The 23,225-nt window shown below is 38.5% G+C and overlaps 1 protein-coding gene across 3 annotated transcripts in view; it reads right to left on the bottom strand.

Moving 5' to 3' along the window:
• Positions 1 to 290: 290 nt before the first annotated feature.
• Positions 291 to 23,225, bottom strand: part of LOC126753352 (probable phospholipid-transporting ATPase IIB) — a 41,991-nt gene continuing 19,056 nt past the window's right edge. The window contains exons 1-10 of one of the 3 annotated variants that reach the window (XM_050464732.1): positions 9,444 to 9,902; positions 5,835 to 6,343; positions 5,615 to 5,757; positions 5,347 to 5,532; positions 4,551 to 5,190; positions 4,296 to 4,472; positions 2,599 to 2,973; positions 1,546 to 2,530; positions 814 to 887; positions 298 to 726 (exon numbers count right to left, since the gene is read on the bottom strand). In XM_050464732.1, the coding sequence (XP_050320689.1) occupies positions 593 to 726; positions 814 to 887; positions 1,546 to 2,530; positions 2,599 to 2,973; positions 4,296 to 4,472; positions 4,551 to 5,190; positions 5,347 to 5,532; positions 5,615 to 5,757; positions 5,835 to 6,343; positions 9,444 to 9,541 (3,321 nt within the window). In that variant the 5' untranslated portion in view covers positions 9,542 to 9,902 and the 3' untranslated portion in view covers positions 298 to 592. Of the gene's footprint in view, positions 727 to 813; positions 888 to 1,545; positions 2,531 to 2,598; positions 2,974 to 4,295; positions 4,473 to 4,550; positions 5,191 to 5,346; positions 5,533 to 5,614; positions 5,758 to 5,834; positions 6,344 to 7,014; positions 7,128 to 9,443; positions 9,903 to 23,225 lie in introns of those variants that run through there. The other 2 variants (XM_050464733.1, XM_050464731.1) reach the window with 2 other exon arrangements.

Here is a 23,225-nt window from a genome sequence, read left to right as displayed (position 1 = left end):
AGAGTTCACGCTTGCTAGCCTTCGCTGACTTTCTCGAAACTTTTTTCAAAGCGCGAAACTGAAAATTTTTGTTACACATTTTTTAAATTATTTATTTTTTTTATTTCAAAAATTTTTAATTAAATTTTTTTTTTTTGAATCTAAAATTTTTTATGTGAAAATATACGCAAAATCAAAGCAAGAATAATACGTTTGTTAGCCAGCAAATACACATAAAAATGAAAAAGAAAACATCAATAAAGCAGCAAAATAACAGTTAACTGCGACGACTTGTTAAACAAAATACCATTTTTTTTAATTTTTATTATTTATTTATTTTTTCTAACCAACATTGGCTTAAATATTTAAATTATTATTTGACTCTTCAAATGCTTATTATTCATATACATATATACTAGAATATAAAATATGTTTTTTTTAATCTAAAAGGCAAACGAAATGTTCTTAATCGCGTGTGTCAACTTAAAGCGTAAATTACTTATTCGGAAATAACAAAAAACGTGGGCAATAAATGAGAAACATATACATACGGACACTTTGTGTATGTGTGTGTGTAAAAATAATAATAAATATCGCGCTTTACGCCAACAATTTACGATAACTTTAAATATGACGGCGGTGAGCATTTTTTGCGCAAGAATTTTATAATGTACAAAGGGAAGCAGGACACTAGGGTAATTATGGAGACCTTCCAGAGGAAGTCATACGACCAGATGAACTCCCAATCTGTGTGTAAAAAGAAAGAGAGATAGAAGGAGAGAAAAATATAATTATACTTAAGTAATAATAATGAGTAAAATATCAATAACTCACCGAAATACTCATGCAACACAGCCAACGATATCAAGTAGAGGGCCAAACTGAAGAGTTCAGCTAATACCATAAGGCTGTAAAAGCAAGAGAACAATTATTTAGCAACGTGAGATATTGGCTTAAATAAATACAATTTTAATAAATTTCGTGAAATAATTTGTCACACAAAAATGTTTTTCATACAAAAACTTGGTTTTGAACGATCAGTTTGTATGGCAGCTATATATGCTATAGTGGTCCGATCTAAAAAAAAATTCGGAGATTGTAGCTTTGCCTTAGAAAATAATCTACGCCAAATTTTCGGGAAGATAGATTGTCAAATAAAAATGTTTTCCATACAAAAACTTGGTTTTGAACGATCAGTTTGTATGGCAGCTGTATGCTATGGTGGTCCGATCTAAAAAATATTTTCGGGGATAGCTTTGCCTTAGAAAACAAGCTATGTCAAATTTCGGGAGGTTAGCTTGTCAAATAAAAAAGTTTTTCATACAAGGACTTGATATTAATCGTTCAGTTTGTATGGCAGCTATATGCTATAGTGGTCCGATATTGGCGAATCCGACAAATCAGCAGCTACTTGGGGACAAAAGAATGTGTGTAAAGTTTCAGAACGATATCTCAAAACCTGATAGACGGTTCGCGTATATACAGATTGATCGTATTGACTTGAGAAAATTAAAATATGAAAAAATTAAAATTTAAAAAAATTTTTTGCAAACTAATCTCACTCACCGATGCCACGTGCGCACTGTCAACGCCACCATGATCAGCTCGGTGACAATGAGCGCCGAGAAGCTAATCGCCACAATATGTATGAATTCGTCCTCGAATAATATGAGTGCGCCATACATAATCACACCGCCTTGGTATATACTGATTAGCACCCAAATGAAGAACGTTTTGTAGCTTAAACTACGACCCTTGGATAGATCCTTGTACAGCTCGGGATAGGTGACTGCTGTGGTCGATGTAATATCTTGATCCAGCACCAAAGAGAAAACGGGAAACATTGTGTACAACGTTGAATAGCCGACCATGAGGAAACCTTGATACAAAGCCACCGAACTGAGATAGAAGACGGCGGAGAAGACTGCTTGCAGTGTAGTTATAATTAAACCACGATGTATGACGAACTGTGAAAGCGCCGCCGAGCGTTTATACGAGCGACGACCATGCACCAACAGCAATTTGGCAATATGTGAGAATTGTGGTACGCTAAAGTCGCCCGCGAGCGAAGCTTGTCTACCCTCACGACCCTCGATGCCCACACCAGCATCGGCTTGTTGTATCATGCTGACATCGTTGCCACCATCGCCGACCGCGCAGGTCCGTTTGCCGGTGTGATGTTGTATGAGTTGCACGACTTGCGCCTTTTGCGTGGGACTGCAGCGGCAGCACACAACCGCCGGACTGGCGGTGGCAAGTTCGAGGAACTCCGGCCGATAATATTGTAAGCAGACCTCGAGCGATTCACCTGATATAACCAAGGCGTGTCCCTGCTTGCGGCGGAAGTTATTCAGCTCGGCGTGCGCTTCGGTACGCGTCGACACGGAGCGCAATACATGTAGGCCCTGATTGCGACCGATCAGCTGTGATGACTTGGCAATACAACAGGCGGTCTCGAGCTTGTCACCCGTCAACATCCACACACGTACACCGGCGTTGCGCAGCAACTCGAGTGTGGGACGCACGCCATCTTGCAGACGGTCCTCAACACCTGCAAAAACACAAAGGAAAAAATTTATGTAAAATTATGGGTTTTACATTCCTTGCCGTCCAACTCACCCGTCAAGCAAAGCAACTCCATTTCACGTTCCAATGACTCAATCACTGCGGCGACTTTTGCAACACGATCGGTTACGCTGAGGCGTGCCGCGCTTATGCGCGTCTCAAAGTCATTATATTGCTCTTCGGAGAGCACTTTCTTGGCGACCACCAAGGTGCGCAGACCTTCGCGCGCCATATTGCCCGATTCTTCGCTCAGCCAATCGTTGTACTGCACGATGGAGGTCATGACTACGTCGGCGCCTTTCAGATAGAAAGTTATTTCGCCGGATCCTGAATCGCGCACAATAATGCCCATACGTTTACTCTCGCTGGTGAAGGGGAACAGCTGGAGAATTTGAAATTGCAGCATACCGTCTGCAGACTCGCCTTTGGCTGTATGAAAGGAGAAGAAGCGAAAATTAATATTAGAAACAAGTAAGGTTGGAATATGAACGGGTGTTGTTGGTATATTGTTGGAGGTCGTCAGTGCTCTCCAGGAATGTTTTATTGATGTTTCGAGGAGGTAGCTCCGCTTGAAAACATCTAAGCAGAAACTGCTTGGAGAGGAGTACATTATGTTCCTTAACCGGCGGATCTCACTATGGAGATGTTCGACGTGGGACATCAAGAGACATCCTTTGACAGTCCGGTGTGCGGTGTGCTGCCGGCAACCGACTCTAGGATCTCTCTAGGACTCTAATGATCGGGATTAAAAGATTACATACAATCAAACGTTACCCAGACATACCCAATGTATGTCCTGCATGCAACGAGTATCCGCATGACACAGACCACCTCTTTGCATGCCCTACCAACCCCGCTCATCTAACCCCTTTTTCCCTTTGGTCCGACCCCGTCGAAACAGCACGTTTCCTGGGCCTCCCGTTAGATGACGTCGATGACAACACAGATAACCCTTACCATCCTAACGGGATTGATAACCGTTAAAACAACAACAACAACATCAAACGTTACTCCCAGGATTTTGGGGTTTTTCACAGTTCCTCTGGATTCAGCAAGAATAGCTTTAGGCCTCTTGCAGTGAAGAAGCGAGAAATGTCGTAGAGTTAAGGGTCACTTTCAAACACATGTCATCGATTCCAGAGCCTGACGTGAATATCGTACATCATACGATATAATGGAACTTCCTTCTGGTGAGGAAGAGAGTTTTGAGATATTAAAACTAAACTGAGGCGGGGAAAGGACAACACCCTGTACAACCACCCGTTTTTATACTTTTAGCTTAGAATTTTGACTTTGTTGAAGTTAATTTTTGGTTCATCTTTTCAGCCCTAGTGGAAACGTGGATTTTGCAATGTCTTATAGTAGTGTTGTGTGACTGCCAGAGTTAAAAGCTTTTGACAAGTACAATAGGATCGTCCTGTTGTTGTTTTTGGTCTAGCGGCAGAAAACATTCCTAAAGTAATACCAAGTTGACTGTCCTTGGCTCGTTAAAAATCCGGGCATTTCCGATTATTTACACCCGACGTGCGAGGGAGCGGACTAGAATGGTCCTCTTATAGGGGGGTTTTTGATTTAAGCCACGAGTTATCTGAGTGTTTAAAGTGCTATCAAGACTCATGGTATTAGGTACAGAGACAATAAAACTCGGGTTGGACCTAACTTAATATTATCCGTCTAAATCAAAACGTCTTCTACTTACGCATATTTTGATGGACAAAATACTAAATCACTGATTTTGTCTTAATACTCACATTTTCTCGTTTTCATTTGCAAAGTCATCGAATTAATGTCACGTGCAATTAAAGTTAGACCAACTTCGGCCGTCCACTTAACCAGCGCGATCTCATCGGGTGAGGAAGCCTGATACTGGTGCTCCGTTGCGCTGGATTCAACATTTATCACAGATTTTGTAGGTGAAGTGGAGCCGCCTGAAACATACAATAAACCAAAAGATGGACTCGTGTTTAAGATATAAAATTAATGTATATTAATGCAAATACACGTACCGGCCGATGATGTGTAGGTCGACGACGTCGATACAGACTTGTTATCGTCCTCATCAGTGATCGGTGTAACATTGTGACATAACGCCAACGCCTTAACCGCCTCCCATTCACGCCAACCCTCCGGATGACGCATGCGATTGCCGGAATACATCGGTTTATTTGTTATAATTAACGGTGCTTGTTGTTGTTCAACGACAACACTATTACCAGCACCACCGCTGCCACCACCACCGCCGACGCCCGGTGCACTTTGTGACAGTATTGTGGGCGCTAAATTTTGTATTATTTGACCGATGTGATGAAATGTGTCATTGTCATGTGAAACTATGCCCAAGTGTATCTTCTTGAAAACCATTTCGTTTTGCGTCAGCGTGCCGGTTTTATCCGTCAGCACGTACGATATGCGACCGAGCTCCTCGGGTATGGTTGTCGAACGTACTACGGTACCTTGTATTTCGGGATCGTTTTGCATTTGCCATGAATAAAAGGCTTTGCCCATATCCAAATTGACGCGCAAGCTAATGGGTATGATGTAGGAGAAGAGTAGTACAAAGCGGAACATGTAACGATACCAGGGGCCGCTGAAGCCTTTGAGCATCATCATGACGAGCGACAAGCCAAGCACGGCACAGAAAAGCACCTGGCGGAACGAAGATTAATAACATTATGTAATTTAGAGTATTAACGAAAAAAACGATTACTTTAGTTGCGACGAGTACCCTAAAGATATAATATACCCTTTTCGGCGGATAATAATCATATTTCAGACATTTGTTGCATGGCAGCAAATACCTACCTTCGTTAGACCATTAATCTCCACATCGAGCAGTCCAACCTTCGAACGAGGCTGTGAGTTATTCATTACGCTACGCGTTTCACAGCCTGTATAGATGACAATGCCAGTGGCAGTGCCGGCAGCGACCACTGTATTCGCCCACAATGTATTTTCCACATTTAGACCAGTTTCATCGCCACCATCGTGCTAAGGAAGAACAAGAAAATTAGATTTTTACGTAAAACTTAATTAAAAATGTTATGGATTCACAAAGAAAACTGCAACGTACCATCGAAAATGTGCCTATGAAGGAGTGTATATCGTTTTGTGGCTTTTCAATGTAAACACTGGCATCAATATTAAACAAATCGGAATCCTTGTTTAACTTTTGCGTAAGCGGCACGGCCAAGCGCAGTTTCCAATCGGTTTCACCTGTAACCAAAGTACAAAGAAAACATATTTACTTTTAAATAGTAACACTAGCGTTCTACGGCGCACACTTCACTCACCATCCAATTGATCGGTGCGCACGAAAACGGAGCCGCTCTTGTCGCTGGTGCGCAGCAGCACTAAATCGGCTGGCACGCGTTCGTTCTTCTCCACAATGATCATATCGCCCACTTTTAGTTTTGATGAAGGCACCATTTCATAACCTGGTGTCTCATTTACAGTTAGCCTCTTGTATTTCTGTGAATTCACCTCGTGATCACGTTGGTGTCGCCGCAAATCGTCGACTGCCTCACGTCCAATTGTCACCATCAGCACGAAACTAAGCGGTCCCCAATAGGTGTACGGATAGCCAATGCGTATGTCGGGTATGAATTGTGACAATGCCATGAGTAGGAAATAGAGATTTAAAAAGAAGCGGAATTGCTCGAATAGCACGAGCGGCAGGAACGTGATCACATTGTATTTTTGATTGCGTATCTCGTTCGGTGGGAATTTCTCAGTAGTCGCACGTCCTAAGTGGACGGTGCGAGCGCGCAGTTCGCGTGGTGAAAACCATTTGCGCCAACAACTGTAAAGGTGGAGATTTAGTTAAAACGTTTTGAGGTGAAATAAAGAGATTTAAAAAAAAATTTGTTGTTGGAAAAAACAGTTTGGTTTTTAAGTTATTATTTTGGCTGCTGGGAGCATTTTTATGATATTTGGAAAAAACAGTTTGGTTTTTAAGATATTATCTTGGTTGCTGGGAGTATTTTTTATGACAATTTTTGGTAATAAGCAATTTTTCAAATAATTTTGAAGTTTTGTAGTACGTTTCACCACACTAGGCAGTAATGACCCATAAAATGAATATGTTTAGCGCTCTGGCAGCATAACTTAAAACACTTTATACATATTTATACTTTCAAAATTCGATTGAAAACGCTGTTGCATCTACACATAAACACCAAATCACAAATTTTCAACAGTTCTTTATTTTTTTCTGAAGGATCTGCAAGTATTTCAAGCACTTAGTATGTCTAGCTTTTTATCGAGCTTAAAAATCAGCATTCATTGTCTCAATTCACCCAGATTTAACTTTTTTTATGAAATTGCAAAAATTGTACTATGTGCTTTTGTCCAACTTTCTACAGCGGACCATTTTTGGACAAAGTTTCCAAATAAGTATTCCAAAATTCACTTGACACACTAATCAAAGTCTTGGGAAATTCACAATTTAAACGATATTTTTCCCAAACCTACAAATATAGTACTAGGAAAAACTTTGCGCTCAGCTTCAACTTCACCAATTCCTTGCCCGTTTCTTTATTTTCGACAACTTCCGACATTTTTGCACTTTACTTTCACAAATTCGTCATCGTTCAAGCCACACCAATAACTTACTGACTGTTTGGCTAGAAGCAAAACTTCAATCAGCACAATTCGTAAAATATGAAAAATAATAATACAAATAATAATGCCTGACTTTAAAGTTATACTAAAGGCAAGCAAACGTATTGATTTTCTGAGCGTCACATTTGAGCTTATGGGCACTCGTTTAATTAACCAGGCATGGCTTTGTATGGCGAAAAAGCAACAAAAATCAAATACAAGTGGAATAATTATAACCAAAAGCTAATTATTATTCATAACTTGAATGCGAACGAAAAAATAAAATAAAATAAATACAAACAATAACAAAATAGCGCAAGCTAAATTCTGAGCAATGAATATTGTGAGGTGAGAGAACTTGCAGTGCATAGCAGAGTTTGAGTGGGTACTCAATGCTACATTAAAAACCTTCAAAAGCAAAACAACTTGCGCGCTTCTAAAGGTAATTCAAGAGCTTTTGAAAAGTAGTAATTAATAAAGCAAACATAAATATAAATATATGTGTTCATCTAAGAAAATATACTATGAAACATAAAGTGTTTTTTTAAGTAAAAAATTCAAACAGAATCAAATAAATCTAAAAACAATAAATTTCCATTAAATTGGAGTTACAAATAATTCAATTACATTAATAATACTCGTTTAATACGTAATTGCAACTCTGCTGCAATGCAAATTAGAAATATCGCTACTATAAAGAAGACTGCTTGCAAACAGAAAAAAGTTTCAAAATTATAACGATATAGTTGCACAAAGGCTTTGATAGTAATAATATAGCAACAACAAACGCAATTTATATGGAAAATAGACTACATATACTACATATATATATTGTGGCGTTGAACTATGGTACAGATTGTGTAGTCATTCAAGGGAAAAAGTAGTTAGTCGTAAATTTTCAATATATGCACACTTTGCGTTGCACTTTTATTGCATTTTATACACATTTATATATTTGTGCAAATTTACAAATGAACATTTTAAACACCCTCAACGATTATATTACCCACTGAATGTGCAGTAATAAAAAACAGTTGAACATAAGCAATTATAAATATGAGAGTGGGAAGCGAATAACAAAACTAGACAAAACTATTCATTGCGAATAATTGCCACAAAGACGAGATGTAGCGAACAGCAATTATAGAAATTCAGCTTTTGAGATATACTTTTGTATATGTATAACTATACCCAGACATATCTGTATGATGTCATGATTGTAACTAACAAATAACATTTGTTGCGATTATTTTTATTATAAAATCATAATAAACAAGTGAAGGAGACTTGAGCAGTAAATGTCATAAGATCTGAAACCACTTTTAAAGAAAAAATACAATTTATATTAAAATCGTCTACACCAAGTGAAAACTGGAAATAAGTTGTCCAGCAAATGCTGATTATAGAACTATTCAATACACATACATATATATGTATGTATATATATAAATATTTTTCTAGATAACTGCACAATGTATTCGGTACAACAACTAGTTGTATAAGCAACACGTAATAAGAATTAATTTTTATTTGGTAAAAATTGGTGATATGAACACTATTTCCAATGAAATTATGTATGTATGTAGAAGCACATCTCTATATACATACGGTCAAGGTCGCTCAAAATACATACACAATCACACATATTTTCTTAATGCTATTTATTAAATTAAAAGTTATTAAGGGAAAGGTCGGAGATTTTATCATTCATTTCGACGGGGTTTGTTATTATTTGTACTCACATTTCTACAATAGACTCTTTTGGTCTGTCACCATGAGTTAGTAACTACATATGTGCATATTATATTGAATTTGTAAGTATGTTACTATTGTGTTGCGGCTTATCATATTTTAATAAAATTTTTACAAAAATTGTCTCAATGGAAAAATTCATATAAACACAACACTTTTATCTATACAACGGTCAATATAGATGAAAAAAATAATTAAAATGCGGACAATAATAACCCAACAGCTTTCTCCAAAAATGGTGAGCTCCTCGCAAACAAAAACAACATACAAAAAACTGCTTTTCACTGCATTCAGCGCGAATGTGGGTCTATAGCGAAAGCTGCAGCCATAAACATTAGTGGAGCACCACTCCAGCACAACGACACACAAACACACAGTAGCAAGTGTAGTTAAAAACTTTGTCACCGTTTTATATAAGCGAATATCTTGTCTGCGTTAATCAATTCCACATATGGCATACCATGTCAAATAACTGTGCAAATAAAATTGCAAACGACTTATGCACTTATATATCATTAAATACACTTAATCGAAAATTGATGATTCACCTGAATAAATACCAACGTCGTCTGGGTCGATTTATTAGCGGAATGTTCTCTCGAGCCGCCATCGGCGTAGTTGCAGAACTTTGCGACGCGTCGTCCATTACGAAATTAGTTAATTTAAACGAATACACTTTTGCGTTTCCAGTTTAAAACTTGGCTGCTGCGTTCTTTGTTATTTGTTCCACACCAAAGACTGGGACTCACACACGATTTGTAAATTGTGAAAGACAAAGTGCCACTTTTTGTATTTACATTGCTTACAGCACAGCAAGTTGCTGAGTAATACACTTGAAACACTATTTCCAGAATACGCACAATATTATTCCTTATTTTTACACAATATTTAGTTCACTCGAAACGCTAATAACAATAAAATTCGCTTTTACATCGGTTAAAATTTTTTCACAGAACTGGTTCCAGACAGTGCTGAAAAATTTCAATGCACACTATCGCACGAATACGCAAGAACACAATGAAAATCGATAAGCCAAATGGCGCAAACGATGAGCGCGAATGTGATAGCATGTCATGTTTTCATTGAGTTACTTCGCAACGTCTGTCACAAGCGTGTGAGTAGAAACACTGCTGACCAGGCTAAGAAATGGCAACTGTGAAGTGGTGGTGGCAACACTGTTTTGACGTTCTTGCTTTCATCAACTTCTGTTTTCGTTGGCTTTGCTTTATGCCAATTCAAATGTTGTTTTTTGTTTTGGTTTGAAATTTTATTATTTTTATTTTTGTTTAATTTTGCTTTGTTTGCGTATTTCGTAAGCAAATGCAACAAATCAGCTGTTCAAAGAGTATGTGCTCGGTCTGCAGAGAAGGTGTGGGAGTAATAGAAGAGAGTATATTTAAAAATTGTTGGTCTTTGGTAGGAGAGCAGCGCAAATGCATATTTGACATTGGTGACAGGAATTTATATTAATTTTATTGAAAATTTCTGTATATAATTATCTAACAGGAGATATTCTTGTTATAATATCAACAAGATTCAAAGGAAGGAATCAAGTTATGCTTAGAAGATTCGTTTGATATATTCCACTCTTTGTTTACAAAAGTTTTTTCTGATTTGTAAGCCCTTAATAGCGTTTCTGTTTTTATAGACGTAAGTATTCATATGTTCATATGTATAAATAATCCACAATCAAACTTCGAGTTAGAGCACTTTCGAGTTATGGAAGGAAATTTGTATCAAATTTGATTTTTATTCCCATTTCCAGAGTTCCAGTTATTGAAAACTTCGAGTTGTAGAAGTTCGAGTTATGGAAGTTCAACTGTTCATATATGTATATTATTCATATGTATATGTACATATATTAATGGAATAAACATAAATTTAAATATTTGCTGAAAATATAATATATATGTATATAAATATTTATGTATGTACATATGTACATACAAAAATATATATGTACACGCTTGCAATCACCCTCATGTATGTGCATATGTAAATTCAAAATTTTTCTTAGAAAATTCTAAAAATAAAATCTAATTAAAGGGAATTTTTCAATATCCAAATCTGCGTGACTATAAAAGAAAATCAGTGATCAGTGATGCGTTGAAATCACACATCAAAATAAAAACAAATTTAAGCAAGTAACAAAAATGAAATATATTTTGAGTTAGCGAATTCATTTCATTTTGGAACACAATCAGTTGGATCAGCAAGTCAAGCAAATAAAAAAAATCTATAAATATAACTAACACTTTTGCTACTAAGAAAATAGGCTGCTGAGTGCAAAAATATTTTGTGGAACTACATAAATTTAAATAAAACTGAAAATTATAAGGTTTTTGAACAGTAAATTTGATCAAAAATCTTTATATAAATTTTATGTTTATATAGAAATCTTTATAATTAAAGTACATCAGCTGTTTGGAAGAACTCTACAATACATTTGTTGGATTACATACTCAAGATCAAACTTGATTTGTCCGGGATCCATATAGTAAACTAGTTGCGAAAACCACATCGATTAAAAAAAATTGATAAATCAGGTTCAAAATTTATCTAGAGCGGTCATTATCTCTTAACTACGCAAGTGAAATATCAATTGCCCCCCATTTATTTGCAAAACCATTTTAGTTATAAATAAATATATACATAAACGTCAAAAAATCCATTTGTGTCTGAGTACAATTTCAATTCTCCCCATTTATTGCCTCGCCAACTGACGCCTCTAATCAAGGTTTCGCTCTGAACGTTGGTCTCTACTTTATATATTCATTTAACATGTAATTGCGAAATTCTTTGTAAATATATATTTATATTTATAATTATAAATGAATTCGCTTTCTTCAATTAGTGTGTATATTTTCAATGAACACAAGTCGTTCTGTTTCACACACATACACCAACGTATTGCAATCATTACAACACCCTTTCGGGCTACCTTATCGTAGATTACGGAAATTCATTAAGTCGACAGTCTGTGTGGGGCGAGCGATTTTGTGTGAACAGTTGTTGGCGTTGTAATGTTTGACAGCGGTTGATTCCACGTGTCAAGGTATTTATGAAAAGCTGTTGTTGGAATAGTTTGCATACATATGTATACATTTCTGTTATTATTAATTTTTAATTATATTGTGCGACAGAAAATGCTGCCGCGCTCAGTCAATTTGAGCAATCTGGTTAATTATATCAGGTATAATGGATTACGACATTAGATTGTTATTGATTCGAAGCTTTATAGAGATACAAATCAGTTTGAACGGTATACAGAATGCTTATTAAAGTATAATAAGCGTCGAACTAATGATTTTTTGCTAATGTTGAAATCAATTTTTGATATACATGTATGTATGTACTATACATATACTTATACCCTAAATAGGGTGTACATACATATGTACATATATTTAGTTTGCAACGAAGTTTGCAAATCCAAAGAAAATGTGGTGAACCGTATAAAATAATCGTGGGCGTGGACGACGATGTGGTCAAAGAGGGCACCTTTGAATCAACGATTGGAAAATTTCGTCTTTACGACAACACCTCCGACATGTTACGCCGCGGCGCGTAACATAGTAGTTTCAGTAACTTAACATTCATAAAGCTACTTGGATGACCCTGATCACAACACGTGCAAAATTAAACACGATGTAATAGACAGAAGAAACGCTTCCAATGTGCTAGACGTATTTTTATTCCCAGGTTCTAACATCGACTTGGATTACTATCTTGTTGCAGCCAAGGTACGCACACTCCACAGTGCAGTGAAGAGCATACGTCAGACAACATACCGAAAGCTATACGACGAAAAGCCGCAGTCAGAACAGACAGCCACAATCCTAGTTAAGCAAACCAACTCCCATCGCGAGCACGTTTCGAACCTGATAACAGACACACAGAGTACACTCGAAATATAACGGGAATACTTCTCGAAACTACTAAATGGCAAAAGCAAAGAACAACAAAGCCTCGAGGACGCTGGACCGGATAAGCTGTTTAGAGCCGGCGGCGAGGAACTGGAAAGCATGATTTGGTGGGATGAATACATACCCAATGATTGGAATATGAGTGTACTCTGCCCTATTCATTCGAAAGCAGATCCCGCAGTCTGCGCTAATTATCGCAGAATTATGTAGCTTTCTTAACATTGCATATAAGATTATTTCGTCAGAATTCTGTGAAAGACTTAAGCTCATTGTAAATAAACTGATTGGACCTTATCATTATGGCTATCACCGGACTACTGTAGCCATATAGCTATCATACAAAAATATATGGAGAGGCTTTTTATTTGACAAGATATGTTCTCGAGATATGCTATTTGTGTTGTTTACAGTATCTTAAAATATTCTTCCCGAAAAAAAATGGATTGAAATTGCGAACATTTTCGCGCGATTAACTCATCAAGCGTACTTAGATGAACTTGCAGATGCAGCTCCATCAAGGATCAGTGTTTATCGATGGTATGGTGAAATCAGTCGAGGTCGCAGATCACTTCAAGAGGAATATTGTGAAGATTGCACAAAATCTGTTGTTGCCATATCCAACAAAACTTGTTCGCGAACGAAGCCTTTCCGAGCAAATAGTTCCCTGTTTGTTTGGAAACAAACGCAGAATAGTAAGGGAAGTGAAGATCTTCCTATGCTTCTCCCGGCGGGTACTGCGTCGAATACTTTCAGAGCTGGAGTGTTTTCGTCCATTAGGACAACATGACCTAGCCACCGTAGCCGCTGTCTTTTAATTCGCTGAACTATTTCAATGTCGTCGTATATGCATACCGCTCATCGTTACATCGAATACGATATTCGCCGTTGCCAAATATTTATCTTAATGGCGAATATTATTAAACACAATAAAGCGATTTTCGATGATCAAATTTTAATTTGTTTTCGAAATCCGAAATATGTATGTATAAAAGGCAACGTACGTATGTATGTATATAAAACTTTTTCGTAATAATTGTTAAAACTTAATAAATTCCAGGTTTCCATTTTAATTTTTCTCAAAGCAAAGCTTTCTCAGGAAATAAATAATTTTTCTACTTTTGTAGTTCGCTGCATTTTCTTCTTCATTTATTTTGTTTTTTTTTCTCAATTTTATTCTTCTCTTATCTATGACGAACCATGAATCACCAAACTATAATATTATCAATATAGTTAAATAGACAAAACATGAAATTCAATTTAAAATTAAAAATGACGTTTGTGCTACATACAAGTCACGTCACCATTTGACATTTTACAGCGTCACCAGATTTTTTAATCAAGCCACGTAAATTTTACGGACGAATCATTAACGAGTTAAATAGTTTAGACGCATTTGGTTCATACACACAAACATATGTACAAATATACATAGAAACTTATAAATTTGTGTTTAGATGTGTGTATGTGTCTAAAAAGTTTGCTATAAATAATACAAATGAACAAAATTGAGAACACTCGTGTGGCTATTTAAGTATTACTTTTCTATAACGTCAGCATATTTGCGGCAAAATTAAAGAACGTCTAGAGTGAACGAAGGAGGCGCATGCAACGGCACGTTGTCTCGGAAAATCAAAGAGTCAATAAACAAGCGAGAATGATGAGAAAGGGCCGAAATACATTAAGTAAAATAAAAAAAACAGCAAACGCAAGCACAAAGCAATAAAAATAAAAAAAAACAACAAAAAATAAAAACAACAAAAAAGTAACAAAGGCGAAAATAACATGTAGACAAGAATCTTGGCTAAGCGTTGGTACGCAATGGCATGCCAAACAATACTGTTAAAGGTAAATGACATTTGCTGACATTTTTCTTTGCGCTCCTACTCCATCTTCCGCTTTATTATTTATTTATTTTATAAATTTTTTGTTTAGCGCGTTTTCGTTTAATTTCAGCAACATAATGTGAAAAATATCGTTTGGTGTGTATAAAATGTATTTACATACATATATAGATCCATGGTGTGAGTGAGTGAACCGCGTCGGTGTGTCTTGTTCATAAATCTTGCTAAATTTGCGAAAAATCTCTGTATGAAAGGCGAAGTAGTTGACACAGGCCAAATAAAAGCCTGCATACCTGCCGAAATTTGTAAGCGCCGACAAGATTGCGCTGGAAAAGGTGGTTGCGTCAACAATCAGCCGCCTTTGTGTTGCTTATACAAATATTCGGCCTCAGCATCGAGGTTATTTACATACATATGTAGCGTTACATACATTTACATTATTTCGTGTAATTTAGGTCAAGCTGCAAATGACTAATATCTGTGGAGTTCCAAAGAATATGCTCCACAAGCAGAACGTTCAAGCGAAACGCGAGTTATGACAAACTTTGATGACAAATCAGAAAACTCTTACGCATAAGCAGTAAATTTTGTGGTGCGTAATTAGTCACACACCGTTCTTTTTGTTATCATTATTGAGTGTCAGTTTTCAGGTGGTTCTGTGAAACCATACCAAATTAGTTAAAAAAGAACGCCTACAGCTAAAGTGACAGCGGCCCTGTGAGGAATCATGGCTAATACTGGTGGCTCTAGCCAAAGTAGGAGCGCTCTACTAGCCAAAATCAGTCAGTCAACACTGATATACCGGCTCCTATATGGAGGACAGCAATGCTCCAAAAAACAAATGTCAATAAGGTAAAGACAGTGTCCAGGTAGTAGTCAGAAGAGGTATGGTCCCAACTTCCCAACTGCTCAAGCAGATTTTCTGACATGCAAATCATCTTACACCGTATCTTGGCTTAAATTCATACTGCACCTGATTCCTTGTTTTTGAATGTATCCAGCTACTTTGGAATATTTTGAAATGGGTCCTTGAGTGAGTCCCAAAAATTCTGCAATCTCTTCTTGTGTTTGGCAACAAAGCTTCATCGGCTAGTATATTCAGTTTTTCAACTTTAAACTTTGTTGGCCGCCCAGGAAGTTCTTACACTTCCAAGTCAAAATCAACACTTTTAAATCGTGGAAACCATTAGATAGAGCTTGTTCCCCAGAAACTTTCGCCAAAATATTTGGATAAAGTTTGGCTAGGTTTTTCTTTATATTAAAGAAATAAAGTAGAACTGCTCACAAAAAAACTTTCAAGCATAAAGTTAGGCATATTTGAGGGAAAAATAAAAAATGGCATACACGGAAAAAGCTTCATAAGGACAGTAGCTTCGCAGGCTCGGAATATTGCCAAAAGGAATAGTAATCAAGTTACGCCATATCTTGGCAAACCTCACCAATATTAATGTTTTTTTCAGAGACTATCAGTTTCCTTGGCTTCAATTACGAAAACATGAAAGATCCAATATATTTAGTTGGTTCCATGAAACTCAAAGGATTTATCATAGGTCTAGCTAATGAGAAGAACAAAGTCCACGACTCACATGCAACAAAAATCATGAAAAATATTTTCCATTCAATACCAGTCGTCCGGGAATGACTAATGGCGCTCCCATGTGTTTTTAGAACCCTGCGATTTATAATTTTTTGGAACAATTTTTATTTAGAGGCTTAATATATCAGCCATTAGTCAGTTAATGGATAACGGATGGCTAACCAGACCTTAAGGAAATTCTCCAAACCTTATCAAGTCCACAAACCGTTTCGCTCAATGCAAAGTAATTAAATTGAGTGCCTTTGTTAATTTTAGTTTTGTCACGACAATTTCATTTAAGTTTTCGCCAGCGTCAACATCTTTCCATTAACTCTGATTCACTACGTATGTATACAGTTCTAAAGTATTTCTATAGAATTTTCACCTCAACGCAACTGATAAGCGCGCCACGTTTATTTACAGTAAATGCTGATAGCGTCTGTCGATAGTAGTTTGTCACTTGACGAGCACTTTAAAGTACAAACAAAGTATTGTATGTATAGTATATAATTTAAAAGTAGTTAATTATATAAAATACCATTTATAAGAAGTGCAGCTGCTTTCTGATAAAAAGTGTTTTGAGAGCTACTCAAGTCAATAATTGAAAATAATGAAATTAACTGTTCAAATGTGATACGAGTACCATATCATTCATTTTTTTTTCTGCTGAGAAAATAACGACAAAATAATTATTTTATGACTGTGCGGTGATTTCAAAACATCTGATAGTAAGTTCGTATCTCCCGCTCAATAGACACTACTATATAAGTATGTATGTATTATCATAACGAACTTTGAATCGCAACTCGTGCTTTTAGGTTGAGAACTAGTGGAGTGAGAGGAAAAGTAACACGAAATAAATTGAAATCTGACACTGATTTTCCAAGCGCTACTCCGTTGAGGATGGAACCATGTGTAGATGTTCACGCAAGTGGGGAAAGTTCTCTGAGCGCGATTCACTTTAAGCGGCCAGAAACGATTCTTTTACATATGGCTCAAGCAGCTCACGACTTCCGGTCTTAGACTAAGTATTCTCTAGGTAGCTAAACAAGAGAATACGTTGGAAGACGAGCTAAAGTGACAAGGCGAATCATACCTCCGCAGGGTTGTGCGCTGGGTTTGGGACATGCCATGTAAAAAAATACCGCCAATGAAAAGATCAAAAGAGCCTCGGAAGAGAGATCACTTTTTGATGACGACTACTGAAAACGTATTAAGGATTACGATTTAAGGGCATGCACCTGCAATGTCCGGTCCCTCGTAAGAGTAAAGACTGACGTCACCGACATCTAAGAAGTGCGATGGACGTAGAGGGATTCCACGCTCGATCTACTACCGAGAGACAGCATCAGCCACAGACGGCTCGAAAATACCGGAAGGCATTGTAGCAGACATTGCGGGACCGCATACCAAACTATCCATACCAATGGGATGTTTTTCGAGCATCTTTCCAACAGAAGTCTTTGCTATAAGTCAGTGTACAAAAATCAATAACCAACGCTACTATTGCAACCACCGTATCGCTATACTCAGCATTAGTCAAGCGGCACTAAAAGCGTTCTCAGCTTAAAAAGTCAAGTCGCTATTAGTGGAAGAGTGTATATGAAGGCTGATACGCCTATCAGTTGCAACCGTGTACACATGATCTGAGTGCCGGGGCATAAAGGGGTAGCCGGCAACGAGCTGGCGGACGAACAAGCCAGCTATGCGGCGGCTTCCAGGATGATGGGGTCAGAATCATGCATTGCGGTGGGATTCCACAACATAAAGGAGTTCTTCCGCACGGAGAAGAGAGTAGGGAGGCAACAGGAATGCCACGCCAAGTTACTATTGGGAGGTTACAACCTAGCAAGGTTTAAAGATATGATCAACTTCTAGTCGCACTCTCTACTGGGAACTGCAGGCTCAAGAAAAACTTGTTCAACATGGGCATAGTCTCTTGCCCAAACTGCCGGTTTTGCGACATGGAACCGAATTTGTAGAAGCAGACCCAATACCCTTGAATCCATCTACGTACGAAAAAGAATCGCATCACTTCCATCGCACCCAACAAACTCCTGGAATTGTTCAGAGTGCTGGAGCTTTGTGACCATATGTGATATATCTATGAGTGTATTTTGTTTACTACCGCTTGGAAACTGTTACGCTCACGTTCTCGTTCTGAAAGAGCTACTCTTCTTCTCAGATGAGGCCCATTCCTGTCTTCGTCTACAAAAAGACTGTCGCTATTGAGTGAATCAAATCCTCGTGGGGTTCAGAAAACGCCATTGCATTCCCAAAAATTTACTGTTGGTCGGGATTGTGTCATGGCGGCATCAACGGACCTTAATTCTTTCGAAATGAGTTCAAAAATAGCGGGCGGAGAAGATAATGCTCGATTATTTTTCTAGACTTCCGACGCGTATGATATCTATTTCCAAAAAAAGTTTAAGAAACTCGTGTATTTCGAAAAATGGTCAATTGTGATATCACACCGTTAGATTTCTTCTATGGGGATATGTAAAGTCTAAAGTCTATACTTCGATTCAGGCATTGCACCAAAATATCACGCGTTTCGTTCGCCAGTTACCAGTCGAAATGCTCGAACGAGTCATCGAAAATAAGACTCAACGTCACAGGAGTATTTTTGGAATAAAAAGGTATAAAAAGATCTTTACCTTGATTTCGATCAATTTGAATGACAGCTAAATGCTTTAATGAACCAATATCGGATATCTCAAAACCTGAGGGGTCTCCGACTTTCCCTCTGAGTGTCACAAAGTTCGCTTTTCAGGGTATAAATACACAAAATTGAATTATCTTATCTCGTGTGCAAAAGTTATCAATTCAAAATCACAAAAGAAAACCAAAAGCTAAGCAAATAAATAAAAGAAGCCGTTCATTGTTTACAAAATGCGGCAAAATCAACACCCACACAAAATAAATCTAATACACACACCCCAAGCACATACAGACAATGGCAGCGAAGAGTAAATAGAAATATGTATGATACCTTCCCTTCCTCTTATAAAATATGGCACACAAATGCCATGAAAGATGCCAAGGAAAAGTGAAAAACAACACAGCGCGAACAAATGATCGAATAAAGACAATTGAGCGACCACAAAGAGCAACCTTGTTGTTGTTGCGGCTGTTGGTTTTCGACTTTTGTTGAAACAATGGCAAATGAAAGCGAAAATTTAATAATGCATTATTATTATAAACATATGTATGTATATGCATAAAATAAAGTGATTTTTTTTAATAATTTATATACTTCGTTTTTTTTTTTGTATTTTATATAATAGAATTAAATTTTAAAAGTCATAATTTTTGGATCTAAATGAAGTATTTTTTTTACAAATTTTACTTTTAAGGCTAGACTGCATACCGTGGGCTGTGGCATTCGGCATTTCGCCTAATAGTAGGCAAAATTAAAAAAAATGTTGCCTACCTTTAGGATTGATAATAATAATATTCCAAACTATATTATATACATTGAACTGGTTTTCCTCAGATACTGTCCCTAAATTCGGTTCATGGAAACGAACTAATTTTATATTTAAAGAACTGACCCTAAGTTGGTCTTGTAGCTTGTTTTTTTTCTGAAATATTAGATATATTACTGCATATATAAATATTATTAAAATATAAAGTCCCACCGTGGCAATGTTCTTAAAAGCCCCCACAGTGCTCATAAATAATTAAACTTATGTATTCTTGGTGACATTATTAGAGCAGAACAGCAGCAAAGGCAAGTCAAATGACAGACAGGCGCGGTACACTGGGTAAGTTAAAAAAAACCGCGCACGTTATACAGTATATATTAAAAATAATGCTACTCATAAGTATAAGACAGTTCGAATATATTATTAGCATTTATTAATAGTAAAAATGGTCCATCCGTTGAGTCCAATTTTCGATGACTCGTTCGTGCATTTCGACTGAAAAGTAGCGAATGACGCGCGTGATCTTTTGCTCCAAGGCCTGAATCGAAGCGGGATTGTTCTCATATACTTTAGACATTACATATCTTCACATAATTCTTGGCGGTCAATCGACCGGCCTAAAACGTAAAATTATCTGCTCACCGAAGTGTTCTCTCAATAAATCCATTGATTGATGTGATGCCTGGGAAGTAACGCGGTCTTGTTGAAACCAAATGACACTGAGATAACGAGCTTTAATTTCAGGCATCAAATAGTGATGGCGCGATAACGGTCGCCATTGACGGTTACGTTCTCACCGGCATCATTTTTGAAGAAATATGGACCGATGATTCCACCGGCCCACAAAGCATACCAAACCGTTGTTTTTTCTGAATGAAATGGCAGCTCTTGAATCTCTTGAGGTTGCTCTTCGTTTCAAATGCAGTAATTTTGCTTATTTAGATACCATTGAGCCAGAAATGGGCGTCACGTCGAACAAAATTTAGCTCGAAAACGTCGGATATTCTTGGAACTTTTTACGAGCTCATACAGCGAAGCGATGTCGATTGGGAAGGTCGAACGTCTTCAGTTCTTGCGCAAGCTGTATTTTGCACGTTTCCAATTTTAAGATCTCGACGTAAAATGCGCTAAGTCGTTCAATACGTCAGTCCGAGTTGCCGGATCGACTCTTCTCGGGCTTCGTGTACACTCTCAGCTACGGCTTCTATATTTTCTTTGCTACGCGCTAGAATTTTGATATTTTCGGTCGAATATTATACAATAATGAATGCTGGGTTTCTCATCCGAGGCTGTTTGTCGCTTTTCATTGGGATAGGCTTTTTACGTGGCGGGTCCCAAACCCAGCGCACAACCCTATGCAGGGGATGTTTCGCCTTCTCACTTTAGCTCACCTTCGAACGGATGTTCTTAGGCTACCCAGAGGATACTTGGTCAAAGACCGGAAGTCGTGAGCTGCTTGAGTCATATGTAAAAGAATCGTTTCTGGCCACTCCCAAGTGAATGGCGGAGGAGGTCCTTGTGACATTTACTACAGTGGCCATATAAAGGAGCGCAAGTTTGGTGTGGGATTCGTGGTGGGAGAGAGACTCCGTCGCCGAGTACTATCATTCACTCCGGTGAATGAACGTCTAGCCACAATCCGCATCAAAGCGAGGTTCTTCAACATATCGCTGATCTGCGCCCACGCTCCGACGGATGAGAAGGACGATGTGACCAAAGATGCCTTTTATGAGTGCTTGGAACGCACTTATGGGAGATGCCCCCGCCACGATGTCAAAATCGTGCTTGGCGACTTTAACGCCAGGGTGGGCAAAGAAGGTATATTTGGCACTACGGTCGGCAAATTCAGCCTCCACGAGGAAACATCCCCAAATGGGTTGAGGCTGGTCGACTTCGCCGGGGCCCGAAATATGGTTATCTGTAGCACTAGATTCCAGCACAAAAAAATTCATCAAGCTACCTGGCTGTCTCCGGATCGAAAAACTGCCAACCAGATCGATCATGTTGTGATAGACGGAAGACACGTCTCCAGTGTTTTAGATGTGCGTGCGCTTCGAGGTCCTAATATCGACTCGGACCACTATCTTGTTGCAGCCAATATTCGCACCCGCCTCTGTGCAGCAAAAAACGCACGCCAACAAACACAAGGAAGGTTCGACGTCGAAAAGCTGCAATCACAACAGACTGCCGAACGATTTTCTACTCGGCTTGCACTCCTGCTCTCTGAGAGCACTCATCAACAACTCGGTATAAGGGAACTGTGGGACGGCATTTCAAACTCCTTACGTACAGCTGCATCCGAAACCCTTGGTTTTCGGAAAGTGCAAAAGAACAACTGGTACGACGAGGAGTGCCGCGCCGCAGCGGAGAGAAAACAGGCTGCCTACCTCGCAACGTTACGATCGACCACAACACGTGCGGGATGGGATAGATACCGAGAATTGAAGAGGGAAGCGAGACGCATCTGCAGACAGAAAAAGAAAGAGGCCGAAATGCGTGAGTATGAAGAGCTTGATAAGCTGGCCGACAGGGGTAATGCTCGAAAATTCTACGAAAAAATGCGGCGGCTTACAGAAGGTTTCAAGACCGGAGCATACTCTTGTAGAACCCCCAAAGGTGATCTAGTGTCCGATGCCCAGAGCATACTTAAATTATGGAGGGAACACTTCTCCAGCCTGCTGAATGGCAGAGAATGCACAACGCCAGGAGAAGGCGAACCCGATTCCCCAATCGATGACGATGGAGCAGACGTCCCATTGCCCGACCATGAAGAAGTTCGAATAGCAATTACCCGCCTGAAGAACAACAAAGCGGCGGGGGCCGATGGATTACCGGCCGAGCTATTCAAACACGGCGGCGAAGAACTGATAAGGAGCATGCATCAGCTTCTTTGTAAAATATGGTCGGACGAAAGCATGCCCAACGATTGGAATTTAAGTGTGCTATGCCCAATCCATAAAAAAGGAGACCCCACAATCTGCGCCAACTACCGTGGGATTAGCCTCCTCAACATCGCATATAAGGTTCTATCGAGCGTATTGTGTGAAAGATTAAAGCCCACCGTCAACAAACTGATTGGACCTTATCAGTGTGGCTTTAGACCTGGAAAATCAACAACCGACCAGATATTCACCATGCGCCAAATCTTGGAAAAGACCCGTGAAAGGAGAATCGACACACACCACCTCTTCGTCGATTTCAAAGCTGCTTTCGACAGCACGAAAAGGAACTGCCTCTATGCCGCGATGTCTGAATTTGGTATCCCCGCAAAACTAATACGGCTGTGTAAACTGACGTTGAGCAACACGAAGAGCTCCGTCAGAATCGGGAAGGACCTCTCCGAGCCGTTCGATACCAAACGAGGTTTCAGACAAGGCGATTCCCTATCGTGTGACTTTTTCAACCTGCTTCTGGAGAAAATAGTTCGAGCTGCAGAACTTAGTAGAGAAGGTACCATCTTTTATAAGAGTGTACAGCTGCTGGCGTATGCTGATGATATTGATATCATCGGCCTTAACACCCGCGCCGTTAATTCTGCTTTCTCCAGACTAGACAAGGA

Source organism: Bactrocera neohumeralis, chromosome 3, assembly GCF_024586455.1.
Source record: "Bactrocera neohumeralis isolate Rockhampton chromosome 3, APGP_CSIRO_Bneo_wtdbg2-racon-allhic-juicebox.fasta_v2, whole genome shotgun sequence".
NCBI classification, from domain to species: Eukaryota; Metazoa; Arthropoda; class Insecta; order Diptera; family Tephritidae; genus Bactrocera; species Bactrocera neohumeralis.
This window is presented reverse-complemented; position numbering and strand designations above follow the sequence as displayed.